Source organism: Cynara cardunculus (genome assembly GCF_001531365.2).
Source record: "Cynara cardunculus var. scolymus isolate 2C chromosome LG 9, CcrdV1, whole genome shotgun sequence".
NCBI lineage: Eukaryota > Viridiplantae > Streptophyta > Magnoliopsida > Asterales > Asteraceae > Cynara > Cynara cardunculus.
Genome location: NC_037536.1, coordinates 14,343,012 through 14,355,013, shown reverse-complemented (window position 1 = coordinate 14,355,013; position 12,002 = coordinate 14,343,012). Strand labels below are relative to the sequence as shown.

Genomic DNA, 12,002 nt, shown 5'->3' with positions numbered 1-12,002 from the left:
TATACTATTTTGATGAACTAAAATTTTACTAAGTAGGATAAGTGAGAGTGTCGACTCTTACGTGGTTAGCATTAATCACATAAATTGTTACATATGATGTCATTTAAATGGACTAGAGTTTACTAGTAAGGTAAGTCAAGTGAGAGTGTCAACTCTTACCTGTGTACCATTTACTTGATAAATTGTTACAAACTACGTCATGTTGATGGATTAGAATTTTATTTAGTAAGGTAAGTGAAAGTGTTGACTCTTACCCGGTTAACATTTATCAAATAAATTGTTGCATACAATATCATTTTGATGGACTGGAATTTTATTCAGTAAAGTAAGTGAGAGTGATGACTTTTACCTGATTAACATTTACCAGATAAATTGTTACATATGATGTCATTTTAAGTTACTAAAATCTACTTCATAAAATAAGTAATTTTTATTTATTTATCGGATAAATTGTTGTATATTAGTTTGATAAAGTAGAATATTGTAAGTGAGAACCTTAAACTATTACATTTTTACATTAACCGAAATTACTGTCCCTGGTAAAGAAACAGGGTTTTGTTAACTCCCTCTTGTTCACCACTCGTAATGGATACCCTTCCCCTTGGTGACGGTCTTTCCATGGCCAAACGTCCTTGCTGTTCTGAACCTTCCACCGCCAAATCTCCACCAACGATGTCATCGGAACCTGACGACGATCGCTTTGACAACGATACGGTGTTGGAATCCTTCTTAGGTGTCTCCGATTTCGATTCAATCAACACCTCTTTCGACAGTCTCATCAAATCTAGGTCATCTGATTCCGATCAAAACGACTTGATCCAAAKCGCTCTTCACCTCGGTTMTGTTCTCCTCGARGCCGGAAAACGGTCCGATCGTAAACGATCTTCCTTTCACAACGCAGTCGTATGGCCTCTTCCTCCTGATCTCACGATCAAGGTAATTTCGAATTCTGTATCGATTTTGATTTGTTTGACTCAGTTGAATTTAAGTTTAGTCGAACTCGATCCGAATTGATGGAGTCTGAATGATGATTGCAGGTTTTTGCTATGCTTGATACGCAGAGCGTATGTTACGCTGCGGCTACGTGTTCGTTTTTTCAAAAGTGTGCTGCGGATCCTTTGTGTTTTGCTAACATTGATTTAATTACGTCAGTTCCCAAGGTCAACAATGCTGTAGTCTCTTCGATGATCGGCCGAGCTGGAAATGCACTTCAGTAAGCTCTATTGTCTGTATTTGTGTAATCTGTGGGTGTATATAATGTTTTATATCGTCAATTTTTGCTTGTCATTCTGTGAGAAGCCACACATGATTGTGTTTACTTAGTATCATTCTAACTTAACATGGATCAATTGGATTGAGATGTTCTAGGCCATTCAGGCATCTTTGTGTTCCCTGTAAAATGTTAATATCTGGTCCTAGACAAATAGTTGCAATTTCGAGGGGACATTCCAGGAACGAAGTTGTTATAATTATGATTGAGAAAATATAAAACTGCAAGGTTGCAATAGATACACATATGATAACAGATACCTTAATTCGCTAAAATATTGAGAGATTTTGAGAGTGATGTATTATGTGTATAGACATTCATACGCTAGTTGCAAAATTTTCGTTGATAGTTTCATAACTGTATACTGCAACATGCATATACTTATAACTATATACTTGTTCTGTTACTTGAAGGTCTATCAAGCTTGGTGTCCTCCCACCCTGTGCATCTCCTCTTTTCTGTTCATCTGAGCCATTAGTTTATAGTATTAGGAACTCTACCGATGCATCAGGAGTTTCATGGAATGATAAGCGATCCAGACAAGGAAAAGAGTCCTCTATTCTAACAAGGTCCTGCTTGAATTCTTTGAGCGGGAATGGCGGTGGCGCACCTGGGTATGTTGTGATTATTTTTTATGACTTGATCAATCCGCTTCATATGGTCTTTATGTTTTGACACTCTCTCTTTTCTCTTCAATTATAATTGGTAGGGCTCGTTTGAGAAGATTGCACCTTTTCAATATTGAAAGGATGGATAATACAGCACTCTTGGCATCATTATCAGCTTGCCCTTCTCTGCTTGATCTAGAAATCGTGGGCCTGTAAGTCCGTTTTGTTTTGTTTTGTTTTTTTGTATCAAGTATGCTAGTCAGCGAGAGACAGTGTGGATGCCACAGATTTATTATCTATAGTGTGCTGGTCTAAATACATGTCTTTCTATGTATTAATATGCATTTTAGTTACACTAATTTGTGAATGGATGTAAAATGTGGAAATGGAAGCAAAAGTCTACTCTTTCTTAAGTCTGTATTTGACTATATTACATGATAAATAGCAAAACCGTAGAGTGTGTTTGAACACTGCAATGTAGTTCCACTAATTTGTGACCTTCTATGTGAAGTGTGTAACTCCACTTAATCTCAAAGCTATCTTAAATACGAAGGCCTTATAAACTTTTTTATAATTGCATAGAACTTGAAGAAAATTGAAATTTCTTACCATTTTTGTTGAGAATTTGGTTTTTCGTGGTAACAATCACTTGGATTGTGTATAAATTGCACTTTCCAAATACTTGGGATAATCCAATAATACACTGTGGTCCTTAAGCAGAAAACTCGAGTATATATACACTAGATTAACCGTTTTATATATTTACAAGAGAGATCGATAGTTATGGGTAGTTAGGCGTAAAATAACTGCATAGCAGTTATAACTACTTGTGGATAAGATTGAAACGTCAGGCTCAGAAGCTCTGAGCCAGAACCCTTCTCAATCAGAAGCTTCTGATGCAAACACAGAGACTTCTGAATCCATACTTAGTCTCCAAAATACTAGGTTCCTAAACCTTCTGAAGTTCATTCAGATTGCCCTGAAACTTAGAATTCCTAAGTAAGCCCCTTATAATGCTTGATGACACTAAAATCACCAACAATTTTGAAGTAATACAAGCTGACAATAAAAATTGCACTGCTATAATTCCTTATCCATATTTATACGAGATGTTTACACTGCGAATAAAATTGCTTTTCCTTCTTCTGTATTGTAGCTCAGCAAAAAAGTCCCACATCTCCAGTAGTACGTTTATCCCTTTTATATCCTGTAATACATGCTGCTGCTATGTCCCATGGTCTAAGAGAAGAAAATATTTGTTAATAGGCATGTTGAGTTGAGGCATACATTGGAATCGGTAAGCAAGCATTGTCCCTTGATAGAGCGTCTGGTCTTTGAATCTTCAAAAACAGGTATCATCTCATTTCATGTTTGTTACGGTTTTAAAAATGGTTTGAGGCGTACACCTTGTGGCGTGCCTCTTGGACCCTGGACGAGGCTTACGCCTTGGTTCAGTGAGGCGGGTCATTGAGGCATGAGGCGTTGTCAAGGCAAACGCCTCAGATGATCAGCATTGATAATGGTTTTTTTGGCTTTTTCTTTCTGTAAGTTCTATAGCAGGAATAGTACTTCTCTTTATAGTATAACTGTTTTTATCTTATTTTAAAAAACTAAAAGTCAAAGCCCATACTTTTTATTTCTTCTCTCAATCAAGAACCACTTAACCAATGCCCTTATATTGTATATACATATTTTGGTGTATATGTATGTCCGCCTCGGGGCTTATGCCTCGCCTTGGAAAATGCATTGAGGCCCGATTACGCCTTTTAAAACTTTAATATTCATTGTAAGTTTCATTTTTGGCACTGCAAGAGATTGTAGGATAATTTTGATTACCATACACAGGTAGAGATGATGGTTTGAAATACCCAACCTGCAATGAATTTGTGCGTAATTGCCCCAACATAATTACCCTGGCACTAAAAGGATTCAAGTTGCAAGACTACAAGGCTCGTATGCTGGTGAAGGTATGTTTCTGGAACTATTTATGATGCACAGTGTCCTATTGATAAATTATTTTGTACTTGCATTCTACTCTGATGTGTCGACCGATATTTCAGGGGCTTCGCAGATTGAAGTATGTGGACTTTTCTACGTCTTACTCATTCACCGGTACCTTTTTGAGGTCAGTGCCCCAGTCGCATGTGAATCATAAAACTTATATTTCAACCAGGGTTCTAAAAGATTGGTCATGTCATAAGACGCGTCATTGCCATCTATAATGCTTGTGTAAGGCGTGGGCGCTGTGGCGTGTGTCTTTTACAAGGCCCGATTTTTTTCAATTTAACTAGTTGTGTACCCGCGCAATGTGGCGGGAGCCATGAATTTTAACGATTTTGAAGTTTCACTGGTTTTATTAGAGAAGATTTAATGATGATATAAGTTACACTCGGTCTTTAGATATTAATACAATTTGAATAAATAAGAGTTCTGGTTCCAATTAAAGTTTATTGATGAAAAAAATTGTATGACAGTTTAAAATCCAATATATTTAAAATCCAACATATTTAAACAACTCCACAAATGTGTTCGATTTACACCAAAGTTTAAAATCCAACATATTTAAACAACTCCACAAATGTGTTCGATTTACACCAAGAGCAAAGAATCAAGAGATCGAGAGCGAGACCGAGAGTTCTAGAGCAATTGAATGAGAGATTAATGCGAGAACTTTTAATAACTCATGGTGAATATCAATTTGAATCTCACCTTAGGGGACGGGGAGAAGACATAGAGGTATAAGAGAGTGAAGGCATGAGTGAAAGGTGTCAAAAGTATCTTGGGAACATGAAAAGAAAATGTAATAATGTGCATTGGTAACTTGTACAATATGTTATTTTAATTGTAGATTAAGTGATTTTAAGACTGAATGCATAAAGTAGTAGTACTTAATGCATTATGAGTTGTTTTTAAGACTTTTAAGACTTTGTGCATAAATGTATACTACTTTGTGTATTAAAAATTGTTTTTAAGAGTTTTGATAAATCTGGTTTATAAGGTAGTATAGATATTTTGTTTTCTAAAAAAATTAATATTTTATTTTAAAAAAAGTTCATCTTTTTTATTTTTAAAGGTGTTAATTTTTTTTATTTTTTTAAATGTTTATTTTTTTTTATCTTTTTAGATTTTGTGTTTTTATACGTTTAGCTTTATATTTTACACTCATAGTTTCTTGGATCCAATACACGTCATGGACTCACAGTACTTAAAACGAAGTTGTAATACCCTTCCAAATTCTAATTTGACTATTGGATCACAGACTATTTATATACTAATGTATATGATTTTTCTTCTTATAATATGAATGCAATTTTTTAATATAATTATCTTAAATAATAAATACAAAACATGTGTATATAGAGGTAGGTATGTTCATACGAGAATAGTACCTATTTAAGAAAATAAGAGAATGGCCAAATTACGTACAAAATCACATGTGATTTTACATTAACGGCTGAAACAGTGTTCAGGCGACCCTATGTCCGTGTGGCAAGGTTGCTTAGAGTCATATGTGATTTTGTACGTGATGTTAGTGTAAAACCATTCTCTTATTATCTTAAATAGATATCATTATCATATGAGCCCGATTATATATATATATAGAGAGAGAGGGGGGGAGGGAATTTAAATACAACTACTCTAGATTATACAACCGCTGCAACCCACCTATCCACCATCCATTTTTTTATTTTCTTTTTTGGTTTTTTTATTTAAGGTAGTTACAACCAATCAAATGGTAACCGTCGATGATCAAATGGATGCTCCTGATTGGGTTGTAAGGGTTGTCGGAATGTAAACGGTTGCATAACTATAGATGTGACATTTGCAGGCCTTATATCACGTCTTGAAAGACGTTGCGTCCTTGTCGTGGCGTGTAAGGCTTGAGGCTTGACCTCGTCGCTACGCCATGTCTCACACCATTTAGAACCTTGATTTCAACTAGTAAATAATACTCCCTTTGTCCCAGAATTAAAGTACACTGAAAATGACACGATTTTTAGAAGTATGAAATTATTACACTTTTTAATTAACTTAATGCCAATTCCCTCTTATTTTAATAGAGGGAGTAATGATTTCTCCATCTCATAATTAATGGTAGAATTAAAAAGTACTTTTGGAAGTGTCATCACACTTACTTTGGGACAAACTAAACTGAAAATGTAGACACTTATTTAGAGACATGGAGTATCTATGATTTAGTTTGCTGATCTTTGGCTGTGATCCTGATTAGAAGTTTGGATTGCAGGAACCTTGGATCCAATGGTGGTGGAAATCATTTGGAGGTCATGGTTTTAAGAGACTGTATGCATCTCAAAGATGTATGGGCTACATTGCTTTAGTCTCACCACCCTCTTTCCCTTCCTTCATAACATACTCAAATCTAAAACATTTCCTTGGCAGATTGAAGTTGAGCGGTTTATGGGAGCTGTTCTTGCAGGAGAATTCAAGCTCTTTCGACATCTTGTGCGTAAAAAACACGTCTTCTCTGTAGATTTACTACATTCTCTATAATTGCTGCCTAAATTAGTTGGGTTAATCACAAAAATATACCACTTCTGAAGTGGACCCACCACAAAATTACCCACTTTTTCGGAACTAGCACAAATTAACCACCTATTTCACAAAATCTTTTCGCAAAAACCAAGTTTTTGCCAAAAATCACTTTGTGCCTAAAATCCCGTAATTTTGGGGGTTCTTTGTGAAACTTCTGAAAAAAATCGCAAAATCCCTATGTTTGCTATTTTTTTGAAAGAACGCTTTGAGCATCAATAACTATGTGGAGATTAGAGAAAAGTTTGCTTCAACAGTTATTGCTAATCTCTCTTCTAAAATAAAGAAATAGAAGTGACAAAGAAGAAATCTTTAAATTTAGAAGTCAAGAAAGAAAATAAAACATACCTGTTGGAGAATATCTGTACATTAGAATTGGAACAAAATAAAAAAAGCACTTACATTTGGACCTACAAAAACTCTAAAAGAAAACCTAAAATTGTTGGATTTTCAAACAAAAAGTATCTTTTGTAAAATACTTGGATTTTACGAAATGGATGGTTATTTTGTGCAAGTTCCGAAAAAGTATTTCACGGTAGGTCCCCCATGAGTGGTATTTTTTTTAACCCTATTTGGTTTCACAACTTGAAATCCTGACGATTTCCTTAAACAGGACATATCCAACCGTGAAGGTCTAGCATCTGACGGTGACTGGTTTCATAGATGCTATAGTGCAAGGTATGGTTGTTTAATGGAGTAATCCCTAAAATGATCCTAATACATAAAGAAAATAAGAAAATGACCACCCAAATCACCAAAGAATTTCGTCACTCTGTCATTGGTTGGTGATTTCAGGAAATCGCCAAGAACCTCACAGTTTAGCTATTTGCATGGATTTTCTTCTCATCTTTTTTAAGAAAGTGGGTACAAGCTTTGATAGTAATAGGAAAATTGGCAATGACGTAATCCTTTGACGATTTGACTGGTCATTTAATGGAAATTTGAAAAAACTTCGTTGGTTTTTCACTTTCTTTATGCATTATGGTCATTTTGGAGAATACCGCTTGTTAATGTTTATCCTGTCCTACCACTAGTGAAATATTGTATATAAATTGTCTAAGGGGCGTTTGGTTTGATTTAATGGTTTTGAAGGATTTGGATTATGTGGAAGCATTTGAAATTGGAGGGATTTGGATTTGGAAGTATTAGAAATCTTTAGTGTGTTTGATTTGTAGGATTTGGAATGGAATTGAACTTCATTCTTTATAAATAACTTATAAACACAAATTATAAATAATTATAAAAATAATTAATTACCTTTTTATTAATTGATTATTACGAAATAAATGTTTTTAACATATTATAAAACATTATTATATACAAATTCTACAAAATGCTGTGAAATACCAACCATCAACATAGGATTTTAGAATTCTATGTTTGTGGGATTTCAAATCTACGAAATCCTTCAACCCAAAAATGGGATTGGAATGGAATTCAATTCCAAATCCAATCATGCAAACCAAAGGGGACCTAATAAATTTTCTGTGTTTCACAGTTTCATTCCCGTAAAGCAATTATTGGAAGAAAGGCCTAATTTCCGCCTGGTGGCCGAGTTTCCGAAAGGAAGGTAGGCATGTCACTTGGTAAATCACTATATAGGCTCTTATTATCTTCAATTTATGCTTTAAACTTCATAGCTCTCGTATCTAAAAGCTGCAGCTACGTTGACGTTGAACAACCGATGACCAACGATTTAAACAGTGACTTCAGCTTACCTTCTCAGTTAAGCAGCCATGCGTCTGATGGATCATTCCTCATGAGCACATCAGATAACAGCTCTGATAGTGAAGGTAGTGATAATGAGGATGGTCCAGAAAGCAGTTTTGTAACTTATGAAGAAAGTTCAGATGAGGTTGACTTTCTCTCTGGCTGAGTACTATCAATCATGAGGAATATCAATAATGAGGTAACTCCCTGTTTAATATCTTTAAAGTTGTGTTTGGTACCCAAACAGGCCAGGATAATTATTCAGCGTTTGGTAAGACTGGACAGGACATGACCCCGGTAAAATGACCAATTTACTCTTAATGAGTTGTTTATGTTTTTTCTATATTTTGATATTTAATAAAGTACATAAATTAACAAAAATATAGAAGACGTATAAAAATAATATTTTGGGATAGTAAAGTGAAAATTTAAAGAGGATAAAATACAATAAATAAAATTTAAAGAATGGATGAAGAGGGAGACATATTTGATGTTTTTGAAAAGAATTAGGTTTTATTTTGAGAGTATATTGGTAAAATACATGTTTGTTCACCTTGTTCCTGTTTGTTCCGCATAAAAGTCATGTCTGGCGTGGAACGTGATCCATGTTCTATTCTGTTCTATCATGTTCAGTGTTCTAAACGCACAATGTGATGGGATGGGAAAGGACAGAATAAATAATTGTTGTCATACGTTTGGTGCAACATTTAGACTGTGACAGGACAAGATTGAGTGGGACAAAAATGTACTTTTTTATCCAGCTAAAATAAGAGGAACAAAAATCAGACAAATGAAACAAGATTGATTACTAAATTACTCATGTGAAATTAATACCCTAAAATTTTATATAATTCTTTCGTCCGCCATCTTGCTCTCGTCTGTCTCGTCCGGTCCAATCTATGTAGCACCCTCATACAAAACAAAAATTTGTTGTCCCCAACAATTAGACTCGGACATGTCACAAGACCAGACAAGATCAAGTGGGACAAAAACACCAAAATAGGTGTTACAAAGACAAGGGAGATTTGATAAGTAAATTATTAAACTACTCATGTTAAATTAAAACTTTAAAACATTCCACAATTCTTTCCCTCTCTACCTCTCTCTTGCTAGCCTAGTCCTGTTTGTGTACCAAATGCACCTTAATTAAGCATGAACAATCTTATGCCATAGCCAGCTAGGCTGCCCAGTGGCCTTCACAATCTGTTGGTTTTTATTACCATATATAGTTATAGGTGTTGTTCACTAGCAGTCATTTTGCCAATTCAGGGAGTTCAAGCTGGTAAAGCTGGGTAATGGTGAATTGAGGAAATCCTTTTGCAAGAAGAGATAATTTCCTGTGAAACACCACTTTCTTTGCTGCATCAGATGTATCTAATGTTTAAATTGCATCTGCTTCATCATCCGACTTTTTCTTATGTAACCCTCTTGGCTAAATTATATTTGAAGTATATAATATTAATATACGGCAAAACTCACACTCACTCAGTCACTCCTCACCTTAGGTGTGACTTGAACCCTTGATCTAGGGTCTACCAATAATCCAGATACCACTGGGAGACATTGAACCTCTCTCTCTCTCTCTCTCTCTTTCCCGTCTCTGTACACGCTTTGTCATCAGGACTTGTCACTGGTTCTGGCCTGTTGGTAATTCGGCTTTCTTCTTGTTTTGCCCGGATATTGAGTGTTAATCAAAGAAGCAATCAAGGCTTTAAACATTGGCAGAGAAACACAGCTTAGGTCGAAGCAGGTGGCAACTTGATGTGATTGTGCATAGTTCGGGTGGAAGTACAAATGTTCAGAGAACCTATACCAAGTTGTGGAAAAAGGGTTTGTACTATCCTCCACAGATCTAGTAATATAGATTGGGTCAGGGGTAATCATATTTGACCATGGTATTGATACCTTGAATCTTTCTAATCTGTAAGATTTATGTCACTAACTTCACCCTTTCTGGGAGATGGGTGTATCCCTTCCCTGGATCAACCTTAGGTCTTCCGATCTCGTACCATGTTCATCAAGCACTTGATGCCATGCAAGTTGCCTCTAAAAGGCATATGAAGCCGCGGTAATCTCTTTATGGCTGGAAGTTTGTTCTTCTTTGCAGCCGATATCGCGCAAATGCTTACTGGAGATGTATACAAAAGCCTGAAGCTCGGCCATATCCAACCCAAAAAAAGCCAGGCCTGGCAACTCAAGCCAAATTTGTTTTGAATAGAAAAAAATAACCTGCCCGGGCCTTGTGGATCTGTAGGACTAACCACACTGGAGCTGTTCTGCTTTCTTTTAATGGTAAAAGGAATGGACGACTTTTTTTATAATTGTAGGTGTTTGGTTTAGCTTCTGCCCATCTCAACTAATGTCTTGACACCCTAAAGTTAACGATAGAGAAAACCTCCAATGATCCTTGACGAATTTGAATAACTTGAATGGGTGACCATTAGGGAGCAAGTTGAGCTACCCTGAACACAAAAGGTTATATGACCCTCTTAAACAAGTCTTGTTTCAAAATTAATTTAGGTGAATGAAACGTTCGTTTAATTTTTTTTTTGGAAAAGGTAAATGGAAGCGGGGTGTAAGCTTTGCAAGTCCATCTCATCCTTTAAAATAGAGAATCCTGAGGTTTTTGAGATTTTGGGTCTTTTTTGCTTTAACAGTTTTTTTTAAATGAAGAAATGATAAAATTTATTAAATATGAATATCTTTTTAAAAAGTATGTTCTAAAATCCAAGTCAGGGATTGATTAAACCTATTAATCATCATCACCGTAAGGGTTTTTTTTTTTTTTTTTGGGAAAAGACCATTACCCAAAGTTAATGCTCATATGTTTACTGTTTACCAAAAATAGAAGTCGATTTGAGAAAATATTAGCATCTGTTATCTAACATGGTAATGGTATCCCATAGGTGGTAAATGAGGAGGTGAGGCATTAGCATATATATATATATATATATATATATATATATATATATATATATATATATGGTTCATAAAAAAACCTATTTAGAAAATGTTTAACATTAGATTCTTCAACTAATTAAATGATATTTTTACCGAGGGAGTAAATGAGTATGAATTTCTCTATTTCATGATTAGTGGTAGATTTAGAAAATAAGCAGTTATTTTATAAAATAGATTTATTTTGATTCAAACTAAAATAAAAATTTGAGTAAATTACCTTTTTTAAGTCACAATGGTTTGTTGAAAATTTCTATTTTTATTTTTGTGGTTTTGAAATTACGATTTTCAGCCTCATGGTTTAAAACTTATTATTGTTTTAGTCCTTATGATTTAAAATTTATTGCTATTTTCGTTTCTATGGCTCACAATTCATTTCTATTTTAGTCTCTAATACTTGAAAGTTGAAAGTAGTGTTCGCCTCAGAAAAAAAAATAGAAATTAATTGGAAACTATAGGGACTAAAGCCACAATTTCATAACCATAGAGACAAAAATCACAATCTTTAACAAACCATAAGGATCAAAAACGTAATTTACTCTAAAAATGTGGACATTTGATCTTTAACTTGAAATAGGTTTAATTAAACTATTAATGTTTTTTTTGTCTTCTCTCTCATCTCTCGTTGAGTCGGCAAAATGATGGTCCATTAAGTAAGCCAAAAAAAGTTCCCTCACATTAGTATCCTTAAAGTTGGGTTTCATGTAAGGCTGATCGAAATTGTAGTAATCTAGCTTTTTCCGAAACAATCTTGTCCTTTTAAGATACATAAAACCTTGTACATTGAAAATGTTAGACTATAGTAATTATTATTTTTCTAAAAAAGGATAATGGAATTATCTTTAACATAAAACTATTTAAAATATCGGAATTATTGAATCACTCATTTGATTATTCTCGTTTAC

General features: G+C 34.6%; 1 protein-coding gene across 2 annotated transcripts; it reads left to right on the top strand.

The window, feature by feature from the left end:
- Window positions 1-599: 599 nt before the first annotated feature.
- LOC112518356 (F-box protein At4g02760-like) lies at window positions 600-9,711 on the top strand. 2 transcript variants are annotated; one of them, XM_025126018.1, is made up of 13 exons: window positions 600-936; window positions 1,038-1,213; window positions 1,684-1,884; window positions 1,980-2,090; window positions 3,145-3,230; window positions 3,724-3,845; window positions 3,939-4,003; window positions 6,125-6,197; window positions 6,280-6,342; window positions 7,043-7,107; window positions 7,928-7,999; window positions 8,092-8,338; window positions 9,409-9,711. In XM_025126018.1, exons 1-12 carry the CDS (start codon window positions 619-621, stop codon window positions 8,303-8,305), a joined length of 1,566 nt encoding a protein of 521 aa, XP_024981786.1. In that variant the 5' UTR covers window positions 600-618; the 3' UTR covers window positions 8,306-8,338; window positions 9,409-9,711. The 2 variants fall into 2 exon arrangements, with proteins under 2 accessions (XP_024981786.1, XP_024981785.1); XM_025126017.1 differs by having other exon boundaries at window positions 8,086-8,338.
- Window positions 9,712-12,002: the final 2,291 nt, after the last annotated feature.